Raw genomic sequence first — 21,725 nt, forward strand, 5'->3', positions numbered from 1 at the left:
AAGCGCAAATAGCGGCCTTTCCGAGGGAAAATTCGGATCAAGAACGCGACACGCCCACTTCCCCTCCATCCAATTAGCAAGCGCGGGGCGGCTTGGCCACGCCTCCAGGCGCGTCTGCGTGAAATCGATATATGCAAATTTTAGGATCAGGGGAGGTTCACGCCCCTGTTTCCTCCGACCAATGGGCGAGCGTGGCTCCGCCCCCGAGGTCATCCTGATCCGAGATTTGCATATTAGCTGCTCCTGCAAGCCTATAAGAAGGCGAGCACAAGGCGAATGAAGTCAGTCGAGTCGGGAGGCGAAGTCATCGGTGTGGCAGAGAGATGGTTTCTGCAGTCGGCTGAGGAGAGTGTCATCGAGTTGGGTTCTGCAGTCGGCTGAGGAGAGTGTCATTGAGTTGGGTTCTGCAGTCGGCTGAGAAGAGTTGTGGGAAGAGGCAAAGGAGCTCGGGTCCGAGGCGAGAAGGACGGCGGTCGGCGACGAGGTCGCGGTGTGGGATCACTCGTCGTGAGACCCAAGCCAGCCAGCCATTCTCCTCCCCGAGGGCATCAACAATTCCCCCTTTCCCCCGCGCTGAGATAGTGCAAAAGGGGGCCCCGTTCCCACCCCACTCCAAACGTCGGGCCAACGAAACCCGCCAAGGAGCACGGAGTCGGGGCACAGCCACACGGCCACATCTGCGGCTCGTCCGCCAACGCGTCACGAGGACGCGGGTAGGACCCCCCGTGGTCTCGCGGACCGGGCCGCTCCTCCAGTTCACGCGCACATTTGGCCTACAGGCCTGTCTGCCCCCTTGTCTATGAGGGTGGCTTCTTCCCTTTGCTTTTGTGTAAATGTGTGTTGGCACCGTCTGTAAAGTAGAACTGTATAAGTGTTGCTGTGTGTGCGCGTAGTCGGTATTAACTCTGCGTCGTTGTTGCTTTTGTTTTGGTTCCTATATGTGCATTTTAACTGTATGGCTGTATATGTGTGCTTTCCGTGTGCCAGGAAATAAATGTGCTTTGTGTGAACTGTTTTCCCGTTTCGCTTCGTCTTTTCTTTATTGACCCTCCATCCTGCTTCACGTAAAGGGTTCGTAGTGGGCTTAATACGCCCGGTAGTTAATCGGAACCATCGAGGCCGACGATAACACCGCTCGGTTATCACTGTAGCACGGAATGGACTGCTTAAGCGGTTCGTGTCCGGAGTCGGCCTGTGGCGTGGTACGATCGCCCGGTCGACCATCCGCGCAGGTACTTAGGTAGATCGAATTTGGCGAGCAACCCTATCCTGCGCAGGTGGGAAATTGGCACGGTCGTGGTGGGGTTAAACCCCCACCCGTGACTAGCTCCCTGCGTTGTTCCGAGAGGGTCACGACTGAATTGTCCGTCCGGTGAGCGACGTGCCACGATCCGAGTTACGTGGCCGTCCGCACGCCGGCGGGCGCGAATTCGCAACAAACTCAAATGGTAAAAAAGTTACGGCCCAGACACACACACACACACACACACACACACACACACACACACACACACACACACACACACACACACACACACACACACACACACACACACACACACACACACACACACACACACACACACACACACACACACACACACACACACACACACACACACACACACACACACACGCGATTGCAAAACCCGGTGTTCCGCTGCTCGGGAGACGGATTAACAAACGCTCAGGGGGCCGGACCCCCTTGAGGGGTTGACCCATTTTGCACTTCGTTCCCGATTGGGAAAGGAAATTAAGGGAGGAAATTACGGTTAGGGTTAGGTTAAGGGAGGAAATTGGAATTTGTTGGTTAGGGTTAGGGTTAGTTTGTTCGGGTTAGGTTTAGGGAGGTTAAGGGAGGAAATTGGAATGTGTTGGTCAGGGTGCCGGCGCATGCTCCCACACCTGACCTGGCCTGTGCCAGCGATAGCTCGCCTCATCTTTGGGAATGACCCAAAGTAAAAAGGGTCATGAAGAAATGATGTGAATTGAAGTAAAAAGAGATGATCGTGCAGGATGCTGTGCAGTTCAACTCACGGAAGGGGGTCATGTTTTCATGTTTGCTCCAAAAACGAGGACTCATTTTGCTCTTGATCCACTTAAATATGACGCCCTGTAAAAATCCTGTTCAGCAACGAATTCCTGCAATCTCGACACAACCACCAACTTTTATCTTCTGACTTTGCAAGTATGATCAGTCGTACATCAGTGAGTCCACGTGGGGAGCCCACCTCCAAGTTCTGACCTCCATCCTCCAAAGCGGCTCCTCCTCCGTCGTCACTTGGTCTCGAGCGGTGACGTCACACTAGGCGTGTGAAAGTCTCGGCGCGCGACACTCGCACAACCAGCGACTGGGAAAGCGTCCGTTGCTCCTCCACGAACCACGACGGTTTATACTCATTTCCCTTCGGCCTCTCTCACAACCGGGCCAGGCTCTGAACGTCCGATGGTGGTGTGCGTTTACCTTTGTCACGACGGAAAAGGTACGCGCCTTTTGTCACTAAGTTCACGCGACAATTCGGACAAGATGCACTTTCAGCGAAGTTCGAGGAACAAGATGCTCAAGAGATTGTGAAAACAAACAACCTCTTTTATTAACTTGTTTATATCATTAGTAAGAGGAAATATTTCTTTGGGAAATGATAAGAGTATGTTGTTCCAACGATTTCTTCAATATGCTTTGTATATTGATGCACCCCTCGATTTATGGGGGGTTTGGGGGTTAGGGGGGTAAGGGTAACCTATATTTATGGTGGTTCCGAAAAACACGATTCTCGCCTAAAATTGGGTAATATGTGGATTTAAAGCATCTGACAAGGAGTGCGAACTTCTCCAGTCTCCAGCAACTTATTTTGGGAGAAAAACGAGGACAACTGTGATAATTATAGTTGCGAGCCACGCGAGGGATGAGGAAAAGAGAACATCACAATAAACATCTGAGCAAACCACACGCGAGGACTTGGTGGGGCCTCGACAGGTATAGACAGGTAGAGGAATCTCCAAGACTACAAGGGCATTCGTAAACCGCAGTTTACGGAGGGATTCTGTAATCAGTTCAGGGTGCCGGCGATGACTTACCGACTCTTCATGAAAGACAGAGTGGGAAGTTTAATGTCCAACAAGTGATGCTGGCAGATAGGATACCCAGCTAAATGTCTGTGCTCGGGAGGACGCACCTTGCGATACTACACACTGTCTGCGAAGCACCAATGCAGTATATCGCCGGGTCAGGAATCAAACCCACGTTAGACGGCCGAAAGGTAAGTGCGTTACCTGTGCACCATCCTGTCGGACAATTTAAAATGTAACAAGGCCCTCTGTCTCCTCGCTTTTGTACAAGCCGAGATTTTTTTGTGTGACCCTCCATGATTTTTCAACAAATCTGATTATCTCTGACACCGAAGGTGGATGGAGGTTGTTTTCACCCCTGTTTGTCTGTGTGTTTGTCTGTTTATCTGTGAGCAGGATATCTGAAAATGGACAGATTCGGATGAAACTTGTTGGACAGGATGCGTGTTTGATAAGGATGAAGTGATGAGGTTTTTGTGAAGATCCTGATACAGATACTTGAATTTTTAAGTGATTCTTTACCATTGAGCAATCGGGCCAACAACTATATATATATATATGGATATCTCAAAATGTTCTAGACAGATTGAGAAGAAACTTGGTGGACAGGAAGGGTGTGTGACAATGACAAATTGATTAGATTTTGGTGAAGATCCAGATCCGGATGCTAGAATATAATTTTTTTAAAAAATTGATTCTTCATCATTGAGAGATCGAGTCTAAAATGATATAGAGCAAGATACCTCAAAAATTGTGGACGTATTGTGGCGAAACTTGGTGGATGAGTTGGGTCGGTGACAAGCACAAGCCATCTCGATTTTGGTTCAGATCCGGCCTATCAGTGGGATACAACACGTAAACTGTTCAGCCTGGCGAAGGTACGTGCTCTCCCGAGTGCCGTTCAAGTTCACACTTGACATGAGGACAATTCAAAGCTCGGACATGGAAATTTTGAGATGAAGTAAATTATTTTCAAGAAAGCAAGTTATGGTGTAGATTTGTTCTCTATATACTCAGGAATCTGATATGTTCAACTGTTTAAATGCCAATTTGAATGAACATTGATGACATGTTCGAAAATGATGTATTTCATTTTGGTTTTGGCTTCAATTTACCTGTGCCATACCTGTACCATGCTCATTCGATACTGCTCATTAACCTGTGCCGTATCACGAACTCCCCATACATGCTTGTGGTTTCATGTCAAACCCTTGCCTTGAAGTAAATTGCTTTGAGTGTATCGATATCCTTGTTTAGACCTGTCCTAATTTTAAAAAAGAGAATCCAAAATTATTTCTGTGCCGATGTTGATCGATTGATTGAAGCATATCCAACTTTTTAGACAGTTTCTGACACATTTTGCCATCAGATACGATCCATCATTGTCATCCGTTTCATTTCCTCCGTTGTTGTCACATTTGTCTCTTCCATGACTTTCACAATACGTGGCGTTTTCTTTCTTCCTCTCCTTGCTTTACCATCAGTGAAGTCTGAGACGACACTCATCACCAGATATTCATTATCCTGTCTCACCGGATGACCCTTTGAAAGCATTCTCAGTTTCTGGTGGTTAGAATACGGCATCCACCTCAGGCTTTGGTAAATTCCACATCTGTTGAGTCCAAGACCTCTGTTCTTTCCGTTAGGATATTATGATCATCAGGTCGTTCAGCCAATGCTGAGCTATGGTGTTCCTGGAGTGGTTTTTCAATCTTCTCAGAGTTGAAAATGTTCTCTTCGCCATGGTAGTTGCGATTGGTGTGGTCAGATAGAGACTTTCATTGGTGTATTATTTCTGGAGAAAGGTTGTCCAACCCCTCCCCCTCCCCCCAATCCCACATTCTGGTTCTTCTTTCGTGGTCAGCTATGCGAACGTTTTTGGCTGAAGTCTTTCACGAAACGGCTGTGCAGGCCTAACATTTGACTGAACCTGGCAGAAATCTTTACTTTGTCCAGGGTGTTGGTGTTAACTTGCTTTACTCTACACAAAAGGCATCGTGGGATGTTTAACTTCCAACAACAATCAGTGTTGGCAGATGAGGCCTCCGATGTAACGTCCTTCAATCCAATGGATGTCCCACACATTGAAGCATCATCCTGCATACAAAACACCGGGGTGACGGTTTATAGCTGGGCCGAGGTTCAAACCCAGGCTAGACAGCTCAACGGCGTGTGCGCATACCTCTCGTCTAGGCTATCCTGCCAACCCTCCTCTGCCCATGTAATGTATAATCAATAATATGAAAAGATAAATACACGAGTAAGCATGAAAAGCAAACTTATTTACTCCCGCATACGTGGTGACAAAAACAGTAGCAAGTGAACATTTGAATTTAAAATAATTTCACTCTAACATTCTAACTTTTATGTTATTTTTCTCCTTTTTGGTAAATCTCACTTTGATGTACCCACGGTGACTTCCTTTTACTTGTTTACAAGTTACTTTTCGCTAACCCTGAAGTTAAACAGAAAGTTTATTTGCTTCTTTAGTAATAACATTACAAAACATTTCAACTGTACAGTTTTGTTTTTTTTTTTCAGCAGGAAATTCAGTAAGCCACAAATAAATCCATACTCAGGTAAAAGTTATTCAAACCATCACACCCTGTGGCATCTCCTCTTAAAACTATTTTTTGTCACAAGACTTCCTCGCAGTGATCTCGACTAGTAAGCAAAGTGACAAAGGGAAAACAACACTTGTAAAAACATAGGATTAGAAGAACAGACTTTTGAGAAAGCACAGAAAAAGGAACAAATAATATTTTAACAGTTAAATAAATAAAAAATCAGAGTAGTCATTGCAAGTGTGGAATTCGTTGGACACACGATCCAGGATCGTCTACTTCGTGCTTTAGGAAAAGGTTAAAGTTACGGTTTGTCCTATTGGCATATACACAGTCATTATTCATTATCATTTGGCTGCACCACCTGCCAGGGCTCCCTGCAAGCAGATGTTGCATAAATATGGCCAAGTTCCTCCCACCGGAGACAGCTTTGAACTTGAAACCTTTGGATTATATGGCAGGAGGTCTCCATGCTGAGAAAACTTGGAATAATCAATCAGGACAAGCACCAGGACTTTATCCCTCATCATAATGATCAAAATCATAAAGTATACTTTGTGCTTATTAATTATTCCTATTGTGATATTAAAAAAAAAATGTTGCATTGAGAACTGTTTGAGAAATTACTGCAGCATTGTAGTTGAATTTGTGTTTTTATATTTTCATGTCTTGATCATTCCCTCTAAACATGTTGCTGTGTTCTCCCAATCACCCTCTACCCCCATCTTGCACTCTCTCAAACAATCCTCCCATTTTACTCATACCTCCTCCACCACCAATGCGATCCCATCATACTTTCCTTTTACCTATTTCCATTTTTTTACCAACAGCCCAATGGCTCTACCCCGTTTGAGCTCGAGCAGCTCACGGCGTATTCTGGAGAGCACGGTCGCCTACACGGTAAGAAAGAGTGACACTGAGTGAGTGATCTTCACAGGGCAGTAACATTGACATTAAGGGACAAAAGGTTTTTATGAATGAGAATGAGAGATCATAGATCATTCCTTGGATATACCAATGACAACGATCCTGGGGTGGCGCGTTTGTGCCCCCATTTAAATTCTTGGCTCATGATGCTGAAAACCCAGTTTCGAATTCTCATACCATGTGTTTGTTTGTCCATTGTCTTCTTATATGCTTATAAATTACATAATCATGTATACTCATGTCTAGTCATGTCTTTTTCCTGCATGTGATATATGTACAAGCTCCTCCATGAGCCTCAGATCAATTAAAAAAAATTAAATATAAACCACAAATCAGAACAGTGCAGGTACGTATTGTAAGTTTAGGTCTTGGACATGCATTTTTCGCCCTTAAAGTCAGGAAGATAAATCAACTTAAACTGAGCTTGCTCCCAAATGTCCACTGTTTGACACCATATAATATAAGGATATTTGAGACTCCTCATTTGCAGGACACAGTTTGCCATCCATGATGTCAAACTAGATTGGCAAATCAGAGCAAGAAAGACATCTCCACAGCACATGACAAGAGACCACCAGAATGGGGATTGTGTGCAATGCTCACACTGGTTTTTTGGACAAGTTTATATAAACAGTGAACAGTGCTGGGTTTGCCTTAATCAGCCGAAAAAGCGTGATATGTATTTATGTGTGTCTATATGTATCTGTATATGTATATTTCTGTATATACAGCTCTGGAAAAAAATTAGAGACCACTCCAAAATTTTTTTTAATCAGCATCTCTACATGTATGGCAGCCATTCCATTCCAGTGTCTGTTGAATTCCAACACAGGCACACCTCATTCTACTTAGTGAGGAACTGATTAGGTGATCACCTGAACCAAATCTTATTTAACAAGGAAAAGTATAAAAACCACTGCTGTTGTCATCACTATCCTCTTGCAATAGGACCAGCTGGATGGCAAAAACAGTGCAAGTGGTACCTCAAAAGTAATTGGAATCAAAAAAATAACTATTGGCCATGCCAACAGAGATGAAAAGAAAAGTTTTGAGTGAGGAAAAGAAGGGTTCAATTCTGGCTTTACTGGCAGAGGGATACAGTGAGCATCACGTTGCTTCCATCCTTAAAATTTCAAAGACGGCGGTTCATTACAACAAGGTCAAGCAGCAGACATTGGGGACAACAAAGCTACAGACTGGCAGAGGGTGAAAACGACTTTCCACTGACCAGGATGACCGCCAACTCATTCGAATGTCACTCAACAACCGTAGGATGACATCAAGTGACCTTCAAAAATAATGGCAAACGGCAGGTGGGGTGAAGTGCATGGCGAGGACGGTTCGAAACATGCTCCTAGGGGCAGGGCTGAAGTCGTGCAAAGCTAGAAAAAAGCCCTTCATCAATGAGAAGCAAAGAAGAGCCAGGCTGAGGTTTGCAAAAGACCAGAAGGATTGGACCGTAGAGGACTGGAGTAAGGTCATCTTCTCTGATGAGTCCAATTTTCAGCTTTTCCCAACACCTGGTCGTGTAATGGTTAGATGGAGACCTGGAGAGGCCTACAAGCCACAGTGTCTCGCACCCACTGTGAAATTTGGTGGAGGATCGGTGATGATCTGGGGGTGATTCAGCAAGGCTGGAATCGGGCAGATTTGTCATTGTGAAGGACTCATGAATCAAGCCACGTACAAGGTTGTCCTGGAAGAACACTTGCTTCCTTCTGCTCTGACAATGTTCCCCAATTCTGAGGATTGGTTTATCCAGCAGGACAATGCTCCATGCCACACAGCCAGGTCAATCAAAGTGTGGATGGAGGACCATCAGATCAAGACTCTGTCATGGCCAGCCCAATCTCCAGACCTGAACCCCATTGAAAACCTCTGGAATGTGATTAAGAGGAAGATGGATGGTCACAAGCCATCAAACAAAGCCGAGCTGCTTGAATTTTTGCACCAGGATTGGCATAAAGTCACCCAACAGCAATGTGTAAGACTGGTGGAGAGCATGCCAAGACGCATGAAAGCTGTGATTGAAAATCAGGGTTATTCCACAAAATATTGATTTCTGAACTTTTCCTAAGTTAAAACATTAGTATTGTGTTGTTTAAAAATGAATATGAACTTGTTTTGTTTGTATTATTTGAGGTCTGAAAACACTGAATCTTTGTTGTTATTTTGACCAGTTGTCATTTTCTGCAAAGAAATGCTCTAAATGACAATATTTTTATTCGGAATTTGGGAGAAATGTTGTCAGTCGTTTATAGAATAAAAGAAAAATGTTCATTTTACTCAAACACATACCTATAAATAGTAAAACCAGAAAAACTGATAATTTTGCAGTGGCCTCTTAATTTTTTTTCCAGAGCTGTATTTGTATATATATATATATATATATATATATATATATATATATATATATATATATATATATATATATATATATATATATATATATATATATATATATATATATATATGTACACACACGTGTGTGTGTATGTTGTTGCGGTTCTGAAAACCCAATGCCTCCAAAGCAAAGCGATCCATCATATAGTGGTCCCTAGACAGTTATTTCATTAATATATGTGCAGTTAGACCCTTCCCTCTTGTCCAATGGGTCAAACGGGACGAAGTGCGTTGTGTGGATCTCATAGTTTGGTCTGATTATATCTCTAACATCATTCCTACTCTTTTTCCTCTTATTCCTGAAATAAATCAAAGCAGGCGCTGCACCCAGACGGCCGCCTGTATAAACTGCATCCACACCCTTCACTATAAGAATGCATCCTCGCAGAAGACCAAGAGAAACAGACAATCCAAGTCTGTTCAATCCAAATCTTCATCTAATACTTATATCTATACTCTTTTTCAACCCGAATCTACATCTAATAATCCAATATTTTCCTTCAATTCATGGCACGGATCGGGGTTGATACCACACACACACACCGCCTGTGATAACATAACCCCAAGCACGATGGCAGACACGGGCGCAGCCCCGTAATAAATAACCACATGTACAATGCAGGACCCGCGCACACTGTTCTGGGAATCCATAGCCCATCTCTTCATTTGGGTCTGTGCATGGGGTTACAATAACATCTTACCATCGGTCTTCACTCACCACAATGGCCACAAATGTCTCTCGTGGCCGGCAGATGTCCTCCCGCACCTCCGTCTCGATACAGCTGCTACCAAGCAGAGGCATGCTGTACGGCCTGGATCGCGAGGACATGGCGGACGTACGGCCACATGGCGTACGGACAAAGCAAGCACATTGACCAGCGCTAAGCGCGGGTCACCGGGGATGCCCGGGCGGGCATGTGGGGCCCACGCGACCCTCGGCTAGTCGCCGGGGCATGGCCCGGGAGTTCGGTGCAAAGCGATTCATATCGGGTTCGGAGCGAGATGATTCCGCAGCTCAGCTATGGCTAGCCAGATGTACAGTGAGGCCGCTTCCGGACATGGCGGCCAGGCCTTCTGGTGGCCGGGGCCTAATCGGAGTGCCCGATTCGGGTGACTACACATCGCTTCGGGGTGACCCTCCACCCTGCACCGCAGGGTCTATAAAGGACGGGTTGTGTGTCTTCTGCAGGTCCTGCTCGTTGTTCCTGCTCATTGTTCCTTCTCGTCATTCTTGCTCATCCCGCTCTTCTCTCGACTCCGCCTTCTTCACCACCTTGTCGCTGACTCCACCCACCCACTTGATCCTGTCTGCCACTCTGCCCACTCACTCTCGACTCCGCTGGCTCCACCCAAAGTCCCTCCCTCATGCATGACGGCCATGCCCTTGCTCTGGATAGCCAAGCAATAGACGATGCGCCAGCTGTCAAGGAGGGATTGCCCAGCGGAGCACCCCCCCAAAACGTACTGGGTGGCATGGTCGGTCAATCGTGCAAGATATTGCGAGACCATTAACCTCATCTCCTCTCCTTTTTCTTCTCATTAACTCCTCTTCATCTGGTTGTGTGTGTGTGTGGGTGTGTGTGTGTGTGTGTGTGTGTGTGTGTGTGTGTGTGTGTGTCATGGTCCCTCTCCTTGTTTAAGTTAAGAGTGTAGAAGAATTAGAACGACAGAAGAACAACGACAGAAGAACATGTAGAAGAATGAGAAAATAGCAGTGCGTTTTTGGTTGCTCGTGCTGGTGTGAATTCATTCACAAACTGAAACAAGATGCTAGCCATTGACTTTTGGTTGCTCGTGCTGGTGTGAATTCATTCACAAACTGAAACAAGATGCTAGCCATTGACTTTTGGTTGCTCGTGCTGGTGTGAATTCATTCACAAACTGAAACAAGATGCTAGCCATTGACTTTTGCTGGATCGTGAAGTTTGCGCATTTCTTTTCAGATAGTTGGTGCGAGGTACGCGGTTGATATGGAGGGTCTCGTTCTCTGGCTTCTCCTCAACACAGTGAAGAAGGCTGCATGTTTCTCGTTCATGCTAGATGAAGGAGTTTGCATGCTGGAACAGGACGCTGGTCATTGTCTATTCAGCTGAATCACGAAGTTTGTCAGCTTTATGAGGAGGGAGACAAGAAGAAGAGGCATCTCTCAGTGATAACTTGGCGTGATCCCATTCTACCTTCGAGGAAGAAGGCAGGCCATTATTGTGAACAGACCCGGTGTTACGAGAGGGATGGTGTGGCAAGTTCGATCGTGAGAAGAGACTGTATGGTGGTTTCTGGTCCCTTAACGAAGGAATACCCTCCGCGCAAAGTACGTCATGTATGTTTCCCATGCAGAGAGCGACTTGGCACCATTTTGCGTGTGGTTTCCTGCGCAGCAAATATGTGGCTCGATCACCAGACTGCTAAAAGATCATCTCTGGACACACAGCTGAATGCTAGAATAAAGGGGGAATTTTCTTTTATTTTATCTTTCCCCTTGTCTGTTTTCGTGTCTGCGTGGAGACGTCTCAAATTTTGGCTTCAGTATTATCATGCTTTGATTTATTTCCATTATAAATGTTTGATTTGTATGCATTAAAACTTCATTTGTAAAATCTCCTATGTTTGTCTATTCATTGTGGGTTCGAGTATAAATCCACCCTGGTGAATTCCATCTTCTATGTGCCCTTGCTGCCCTCCATCACACGCACGCTGTCATCTCCGAGGATCTCGACTGTTTGCCTCCAAGGGCAAAACTGTTCGGCTGTCCATTCAGGTCGTTGTTAATTAATTTAACTCCCCTGGACACGACTATATATATATATATATATATATATATATATATATATATATATATATATATATATATATATATATATATATATATATATATATTGTTGTGGGCCAGGGGTTGGGTGATAAGACTACGAGGGGGGAAGCTATCTTGGGCTCCCACCAAACTCCCCGGAATTGCAAGCCGTCACACAGATATATCCGTGATGCGGCGGGTCGCTAACCTGCCGTGAACACAAATAACTCAACCACGTGACCTCGGGTCATCCGTTTATGGGTTAACCGGGTTACCTAATTAATCACGTGACCTAATTACTGGGGGACACACCCTCGGTACGCCTTGTCCGAACTGGATCACCTTTCCGGATCAGATGCAGCCGAACGACACTGCCAAGGACGTACCAGCTAAAAGGAATGGATCATTGGGAATAAAGTCCCAGGTAGGTTAGGATACAGACCATGCTGGATCAATGAAAGAAAATACGAAAATGAGCTGGGAACATTTCCACTAATAATTTATTAACAGGTAGGCAAGGAAAGATATGTGGCACAATTGATTGAGTTTATTGTTGTGTGCAATCACAGATAGAAAGAAAAGTGTGGTGTAACAATAAACAAGCAACTTCCAAAAGCAGACACAGAGCAGAGTTATCCCGATATAATTCTTCTACACTCTTAACTTAAATGAGGACAGGCGCCATGACACACACACACACACACACACACACACACACACACACACACACACACACACACACACACACACACACACACACACACACACACACACACACACACACACACACACACCAATGAAGAAGAGTTAATGAGAAGAAAGAGGAGAGGAAATGAGGCTAACGGTCTCTCAATACCTTGTACAATTAACCTACCACACCACCAGTACATTTTGTGGTGATGCTCTGCTGGGGCAATATCTCCCTGACAGCTGGCATGTCGTCTCCTGCTTTGGGGCACTTTGTGCAGCTAAGCATGAATCCAGAGAATGGGGCGTGACCGTCAGGTATGAAGGAAGGACTTTGGGTGGAGTCAGAAGCCAGTGGGTGGAGAAAGGCAGAGTCAAAATGAGTGGGCGTAGTGGCAGACAGGATCAGAATCAGGTGGGTGGGTGGAGCCAGCGACGAGGCGGTGAAGAAGGGCGGACTCAGCAGTGAGCTGATGAAGAAGGGCGAAGTCAGCAGGCGAATGGGCGGATTGTCGATCCCAGGCCAGACAGAGCGCAGGATGAGCCGACAAGAACCAGGAGTGATGAGCAGGGATGGAAAATCACCAGCAGACGGGGAATGCACGAATGGCCACGCGACCCGTCCTTTTATAGACCATATGGTGAGGGGTGGGGCGATGACCTGAAGCGATGTGTTGTCACCTGAATCGGGTGCTCTGGTTGGGCCCCGGCCAGCGCACGGCCCAGCCATGATGATCGGAAGCAGCTCCACTTTACGTCCAGAAAGATGATTCCAAGCTGCGGAATCATCTCACTCCGAACACTGTGACACAAATCACCCTGCACCGAACTCCCGGCACGGGCCCCGGCGATCGGCGTTCAGCGCCGGTCAATGCGCTGACTGTCCGTACTCCATGCAACCCGAGCCGTACAGCATGCCTGTGCCTGGCAGCAGCCTTGAGGGCGGAGAGGTGAGAAGACGTCCGCTGTCCGCGGGAGACACCCGCAGCCACGGTGGTCAGCGAAGACCGATGGTAAGATGCTATGGTAAACCCATGCGCAGACCCGAACAAGATGTGTGCCATTCGTGCCCTGCTCTGTGTACGATAATAAATTACCCCGTGGCTGTGCGTGGGTCCGCCGCTATTGAGAATGTGGTTATTTATCAAAAGTGGTGGTGTGCGTGGTGCCAGCCCTGATCTGTGTCAGGAATTGAGGGAAAAGATTGGATATAATTATTAGATGTAGACTTGGATGGAAAAGAGTGTAGATATATGCTGTTATATGGAGATTCAGATTGACAAAGAAGATAGATATAATGATTAGATGGAGTTTCGGATTGAAAAAGAAGATAGATATAATTAATTATTAGATGGAGATTCAGATTGAAAAAGAAGATAGATATAATGATTAGATGGAGTTTCGGATTGAAAAAGAAGATAGATATAATTAATTATTAGATGGAGATTCGGATTGAAAAAGAAGATAGATATAATTAATTATTAGATGGAGTTTCGGATTGAAAAAGAAGATAGATATAATTAATTATTAGATGGAGTTTCGGATTGAAAAAGAAGATAGATATAATTAATTATTAGATGGAGATTCGGATTGAAAAAGAAGATAGATATAATTAATTATTAGATGGAGTTTCGGATTGAAAAAGAAGATAGATATAATTAATTATTAGATGGAGTTTCGGATTGAAAAAGAAGATAGATATAATTAATTATTAGATGGAGATTCGGATTGAAAAAGAAGATAGATATAATTAATTATTAGATGGAGTTTCGGATTGAAAAAGAAGATAGATATAATTAATTATTAGATGGAGATTCGGATTGAAAAAGAAGATAGATATAATGATTAGACTCAGAAATCGGTTGGAAAGGGCGCGGCCGCAGTTTTTACAGGTGGCTCCTGAGTGCAGTGTGCACTGAGTGCAGTGCCTGCTTGAATTTATCTCAGGAATATGAAAAAAGAATATGAATGAAGTCAGAGATATAATCAGACCGATCAAAATCAGATTCACACAACGTACTTGTCCCGTTTGTCCCATTAGACAAGAAGGAAGGGATTAACTGTACGTATATTAATGAAATAACTGTCTGGGGACCACTGTATGATGGATCGCTTTGCTTTGGAGGGATGCGGTTACAAGAAATGCAAAAACATATATATATATATATATATATATATATATATATATATATATATATATATATATATATATATATATATATATATATATATATATATATATAATCAGAAACAGACAATCAAATTAAATTGTCTTCTGTGGCCTACAAGTTGCTGCAACGTTGTTAGTTATGAGAATTGTGGAGGCCACTTTATATATTCCACAACTTGCTTTTTAATGTCACCTAACTCTTCTCTAAATTTTAAACTTCTCCATGCCCTATTATTAATCCCACCTGGTGCGGTTTTGTTCAATCAAAGTTTACTTGTAATTCCAAGCAGTCATAGCTCATTCTCGACCCGAGAGGAAACTGTAAAATGTTACATTGTATTCACTTATTGGAATTAACTTATTTTCATTGAAGAGAAATCTTGAATTGCCAAATATATAAACCAAAAAAGGAACTGTGCAAGACAGAGAGGGGAAAGGGGGGACAGGGAGGGTGATGGAGGGAGTATTATAAGTGGGGAGGTTCGGGAGAGGAGATGTACAAGGGAAGAACAGGGAGGGAGAGGGGAGAGAGAGTGACATATATATATATATATATATATATATATATATATATATATATATATATATATATATATATATATATATATATATATATATATATATATATATATGTGAATGTAGAGTTGTAAAAGCTTACGTGAAGAACTGGTATTGCATCACTGTTTTGAATGTCCTCCTTTTGAGAGAGGCTTAATTGTAGAGAGAAATCCAAACACTTTGACACTGTGCGCGCAGTTTGAACAATGAGCTGTTGCACAAAATATGACATCGAAAATGAACACAACTGTTGCACAAAAAGAAACACAACTGAGTTATTTGTTGTTCTAATTCCATGCAACCAAAGGACCCTCCCTACCATGTTGGCTACGGTTTGAACTTAAACCAATCTATAATTGCAAGCAGACCTGAAGAAAGTTTACATAGAGGAAGGAGGGTTAAGACTAGGGCATCCGGCTTGAGATGAGTGATATATAACAGGCTGGCATTGCACTCGACAATCCCATTGTATCAGACACAATGTTCTTATGGCAAGCCAACAGCACTTCATGTTTGTTACCTTTGCCATGATAAGGCTCCGATGGCCCAAATATTTCCCAAATCAGATCCACATCCTCGCACCTATAAAATGTGGTGAATTTTCTTAATGTCTCAGGAAAGTGTCACCTTCAAGTGTGGTTAAATACAGTGTCGGCAAATTGCTATAGATATCTCTTTTCGTTAAGTCAAATTTCCTAGTTTTTGTTTATTTGTAGAACTTTGCTCCATTTTTGTAAAGATGATGGGACTGTTTGCCTCGTTTCGGCCGTATGGAGTAATTGCAAGTTGAGAGAACCCATCACGGTTGTCATTGTTGTTATTTTTCCTCTATGTCCTGCCAGAAGGTATATATTGACACGAAGTTGTGTGTCTGGGTTTGAATCCTGACCCGGCTATAAACTGTCCTCCCCGTGTTTCACAGGCAGGGTGATTCATCAAGACGTGTGTGTCGTCTCTCGGATGGAAGTTAAACTGGAAGTCCCGTCTGCTGGCCTTAGTTAGTGGACTTTAAATATCCCACGGTGTCCTTCTCAAAGAGTAGGCGAGCTATCGCTGACACTGTCGGCAAATTCCTGCCCAAACTACTTAGTTGACATTCAGTCTTACCCAGCTGCTTTGTAAAAAACTTGGGGCCAACCCTACACCAACGTTGGAATAGTTTTGGCCATTAAACAAAGAAGACGACAGAAGGTATACAGATAGCCTACAACTGCAGGTTGTGAATATTTTCATAGCTGAGTTTGCACTCGAAACAGGTTGCTACTCAACTGCAGGGTGCTGCCAAACCATACAAGCTTCAATCAAGGCAGGGATTTTGGGAAGCAGTACCCCCTTTCAACGGGGGCTGCAATTTGGACTTTGTCAACGGTGTGGCCCACAGTAGTCTACTCTTTTCAAAAGACACCGTGAGATCCTCAGCACCCAGAGTAATTGCGAGCATCATGAAAAACCAGTTTATTATCTCTTCCAAAAGGACAGCACACTCCGTGATGCAACACCCAGCATGCACAGCAGCAGGATGACAGTTTTGGAGTCTGATCAGGAATCAAACCCAGACCTGAAAGGTTGTGGACAATACACTATAGCTGAGCTGTTTATCAGCCCAGGGAAGCTCTGGTGAGTGGAAAAGCAGGACCTATGGTTTTATCACTCCCCGTGCGAATTCTTACCTCTCACTCACTGTTTGTATGTGGATTCAAGGCCTAAACTGCTTTTTGTTTGTCGTGATCAGTTAGCACGTGCACTAATCAGCTGTCCGTTATCGGTGTGCTGGTTGCGGCTTTATTTCATAGGCCGAGTTTATCTATAATTCCTTTTTTCCTGTTTCTTTTTAAACTCCCTGTTTTTAGCATGTCGTGTGATCGCAATAACTTTATCCCGTGGGGGCAGCGGACGTCCAACGTGGTGTATTTGTTCCAAAATTTAGGTCTGTACTACGAGTGCTTATTTCTAAGTGAACTTTCTTGTCAAACCACAACAACCCCAGACTGTGATCCCTCACAGAAATGTAACTAAATTACAGGGGCAACTTTACATCATCATCAAACATTCACATCAACAGAACACTCAGCAATCAATCAGCCTTACCGCAAGCCGCAGGAGTGCAATTGCCTCGTACGTTGGCACATTGTCAGCCGACATTTGGAAAGTAGACTTTGTTGGAAAAGTAACACAATGGAGGAGGTCACTAAATTACATTCCTGGTGAACCGATGGTAACAACGTTTGTGGTTGCTGTGAAAGTACTTCAGCAGAACTCAGAAGAGACGTGGAGGACTCGTGCGTGAAACAACAATTGTAGATATCGTTCTCCCTGACACTACCTACAAACTTGTTTTCTTTGCTCTGCAATTTCAGTTGATTCAGTCTTCATTGTGCCGAAGACGGGCCGTTCTGGCAGACTTCGCTGTGTGTCGTGCGGAGGATTTCATCCTTGTGATGTTGGATAAAATGTGGAGGCATTAAGTAGTGTTACAAGAATGTATGTGGCCATATTTATTATATTCATGAATTTATTACACAGACGAGGTATAAACGGAGGTAGGGTTGGGGGGAGGGGGGAGGGGGTGCTCTAAACTGAGAAAATTATAATTGAGAAAAGGAAGAGAAAGCGTATTTATAGAACATATAAGAGCTCTCAGAATGTCAGAGGTACATTTATTTTAGCTCTCTCTTTGAAAAAGGGCTTACATCCAAAATGTCTCTTCACCCTTTTTCCCACGGTGGTTAGCATACTTCTCTCAACATTTGGTTGAGAAAATTCATTTTCTTAATTTTTTTTTTCGCCAAGCCGCACTGACTCTCGTCTTTATGAAGACGTCTTTTTTTTCCATTAGGTTAGATGTAAGTTTACTATAACCTTTGGCTTGTCTAGTCTGGGATCGATTTCCAACTTGTCTATAAGCTGTCGTCCTGGTGCTTTGCAGGCAAGGCGTTGAGTCAATGAGTGCATGGTTTTCCGAAAGGGACGTTGAGCCGGGTTTCCTTCCATCTGCTAAGATTCACCGGTCTGTCCTGTCCAGCGCTGCCTTTAGGCATTAAAGCTTTATCGGCAGAACGTACGATGAAAATCCAGCATGGTCATGGGTAGATGGATATTGAGACGACAATTCCACTGTATTCGTGTACGCAATAAATGTTTGACTCCTTGCACAACCATTGTTTAATATCCCAAGCTTTGTGTACGCAGTGGGTAATGCCATCGGCAAAATAGCATTGTAATTGTAGTTGTTCATACAAAAGTGCCATTGTCTTCCTTTGCAAAGTCTGACGGAATTTCTTTTTTGAGGGGAGAGGTGGGTGGGATTTTTTGTTTGACGTTGTCAACTCCATGAATGTTTCATGTCTGTACGTTTCAAACTTGAGAATGTTGTTTGTCAGTCTCATGCCAGGTGTGCTGATCATTGTTTGGAGAAAGAACAACTGTGATTTTGGAAGTAGAGTTCCTTTTCTTTCGGTCGAAGCAGAGTATTTTGATCTGCAATATTTTATGGATTGTATAAGTTGATTGTTTATGAAGGTGATTTTGTTGTTGTTGTTGTTGTTGTTGTTGAATTGCACTTATTGTCGTTTTAAAAATCTTCACTAATGATTTTGTCCACCTACGTACGATGCTCAAAATGTTCTCCGAGCGAGACACAATAGTGCGAGAAATATCAACGTTCTTTAATTTCTTTTTTCAATATACAAGCATTTATTATTAGCAAGATATGTTCTGACTAATTATGTGTGCTGATACTTTTAGAAATTTTAAAAGTTGGCATTTCTTGGAATATCGTGAGTTTTTCATTCCGAGAACATTTTGAACGCCCTTTGTATGCTTTCAGTTATAGTTCACATTATGGATCTCGCACAATATTTGAACGTCCTGGTGTGCAACTGCCAAAATGCTCCAGTAGGGAATCTTGAACAGTTAAAGAATGTATAATGCACAATGTCATTTCCAAGCATTTCAGTCATATAATACATTTTCTTAAAATTGCTCTCATTCCAAATGTGTTAACCTCCTCAGTTAACTTTTGTCAATATTTTACCGTTTATCATTTACTTGTAAATAAAATAAAAAGATCCTTTCATGATAGCAAACATTAGACCTGATCCTTGGATCAGACCTCTAGTGGTGGTGCCCTGTTAGGCTTTAGACGTGATATTACATCTGCTGTGGCTGGGGTCTTTAAAGAGATGATTAATCATATCCACAAACGAAGCAGTGAGTTGAGATAGAGAATGAGAAACAAAGACAGTTTGATAAAAACGACTTGCCTAATCGCTATCTACCTGCGTAAGAAGGGGTGGGGAGGTAAACTCACGTTCAAGGTTTCATGAAGACAGATCAAAATGTTTTGGGAAAACCTGTCACTCCAACAGTAGACTCACATTCACAGAGACGTAAATTATTTCCCCGGCCATTTGTAAACCCAGGCTGAGAACTCGCATATATCAATTAAAAAGTTCTGAATTTTGTGAATCCAATCGGTCTATTTTTTTTATGGTAAATGTGCATGTACATATGACCTGCTCTTATAATTCGATGCCAAATCATCAAGATACTCAAACTTAGAACTTTAAGAGGCTTAAAAGTTGAAGATATTCAAACTGTTGTAGATGCTGATGTGGAAATACATGGGTTCATCGTTTTGGAGAAACTGGGTGAGACTGAGATAAGCTGTAAGCCTGGTGTTGGATCCGTGGGTATGGTGGCGGGCTTGGGATCTTTGGGTCCTGAGTTCGAGCCTCGTTGGCTGCTGAATTAACACCAGGTGGGGTTGACTCAGCATGTCATCCTCCTGAGGTCAGTAAAACGAGTACCAGTGTACTGGTAGAGGGACACAGAATCAGCAGCACAGCCATCCTTCCAATAAGTTATATCTACCCTGGCAGCCAAATTCCCATATATGCAAGAACAGAATTGAGATTTGTCAAGATCAAAAGACATATTCCACTTGTCAAAGTATAATTTAATAAATCCAGATCAGCAGAGTGTGATATAACTGCTGTGTGCCTGTCATTGGGACGGCTTTTTAACGTACACTTTGCCTACTTCTTTACATGATTGACATGTTCTTGTAAGATGGTATGTGATCAGGTCATTATCTCTAAAATGGCTAGAAAATTACCTTGTTACTTCTGCCACCAAAGGTGGATGGAGGTTTGTTTTTACCCCTGTCTGTTTGTTTGTCTGTGAGCAGGATATCTCAAAATATTATAGATGGATTCGGATGAAATTTGGTGGAGCGGTTGGGTGTCTGAGATGGATGACTTGATTCAATTTTGGTGAAAATTCGGATCCGGCTACGAGAATTTCTTGAATGATTCTTCACTATTAAGAGATGGGGCCAAGAACGATATATAACGTGATATCTGAAAAAGTTATGGACGGAGGTGGAAGAAACTTGGTGGATGAGTTGGATATGTGACGAGAACAAGCCGATTAGATTTTGGTAAAGGTGCGGACGCAGATCCAGCCTATCAGTGGAATACAAAACGTAAATTGTTCAATCTGGTGGAGGTATGCGCTCTACTGAGTGTCGTTCTAGTTACCTCCGCCACCTAAAGTGGAAGGAGGTTATGTTTTCACCCATGTTTGTCTGTTTGTGTGCAGGATATCTCAAAAAGTTGTGGATTAATTTTTCGAAACTTGGTGGGCACGATGGGTGTGTGACGAGGGAGAATTGATTCGATTTTGGTTAAGATCCGAATCCGGATCCGGATCCGATAATTTTTTAAGTGATTCTTCACCATTGAGAGATAGGGATAAACTTATATGGATCACGATATCTCAAAAAGTTTTGCACGGATTTGGACGAAACATGGTGGAACGGTTGGGTGTGTGACAAGGCCAAATTGTTTCGATTTTGGTGAAGATCCATATCCGGATAGGAGAATTATTTAATTTTTAAAGTGCTTCTTCACCATTGAGAGATAGGGCCAAAAATGATATATAGCATCATATTTCAAAAATGTAATGGGCCCGATATGTTCTCGTGGATCAGGCATTGTGTGGCGGAGGGATGCGCTCCATGGAGCACCCTTCTCGTCTGATGCTGTAATCATACCATTGTCATTATGGCACCACAAAGCAATGTTTCCCGCAAAGATGATCAACACTGATGACACATTTCAAGATGTGTAGGTTTCTGTTATGCTGGGCATGGTTGATTCCCGATATGTGGTAAGGTAAAGTTTTTTTGGGGTCATTAAAACTTGACATTTGTGGCATCCTCATGAAACTGCAGTGATGCTTGCCTTTCCAAAATGCTATGTTTCTCAGTTGCTTTTCTTAAGTTGAGGAATGGCACAAAAATGCAGAACACCAGTGTCCCCTCTGTCATCTGCAGAGGGAACAAACTCAATATTTACAGAGACAACCCCCGACTGCTTGGCAATAAACCAACCATTTATAATCCTTTATAAGCCAGTTCTTTTGAAATACTAACTACTATAGCTGTCTGGTTTTCTTCGATAAAACTTTCTAAGTATGTAGAGAGTTGAAATTACCGCAGTCTGAAAGTGATGATTGATGGAATTGTCCATCATTGCCAGTGATGGGTGGTAGA

At 43.4% G+C, this 21,725-nt stretch overlaps 1 protein-coding gene across 3 annotated transcripts in view; it reads left to right on the top strand.

The window, feature by feature from the left end:
• Nucleotides 1-2,301: 2,301 nt before the first annotated feature.
• The window catches only part of LOC147024693 (rho GTPase-activating protein 6-like), a 95,488-nt gene continuing 76,064 nt past the window's right edge, over nt 2,302-21,725 (top strand). For 2 of the 3 annotated variants that reach the window (XM_085884845.1, XM_085884846.1), the window contains exons 1-2: nt 2,302-2,483; nt 6,464-6,533. In XM_085884845.1, coding sequence (XP_085740971.1) covers nt 6,468-6,533 — 66 coding nt within the window. In that variant the 5' untranslated portion in view covers nt 2,302-2,483; nt 6,464-6,467. The remainder of the gene's footprint in view (nt 2,484-6,463; nt 6,534-21,725) is intronic. The other variant, XM_085884847.1, reaches the window with a different exon arrangement.

Source organism: Eptatretus burgeri, chromosome 6, assembly GCF_056783735.1.
Source record: "Eptatretus burgeri isolate ZD-2024b chromosome 6, Ebu_testis_v1, whole genome shotgun sequence".
NCBI classification, from domain to species: domain Eukaryota; kingdom Metazoa; phylum Chordata; class Myxini; order Myxiniformes; family Myxinidae; genus Eptatretus; species Eptatretus burgeri.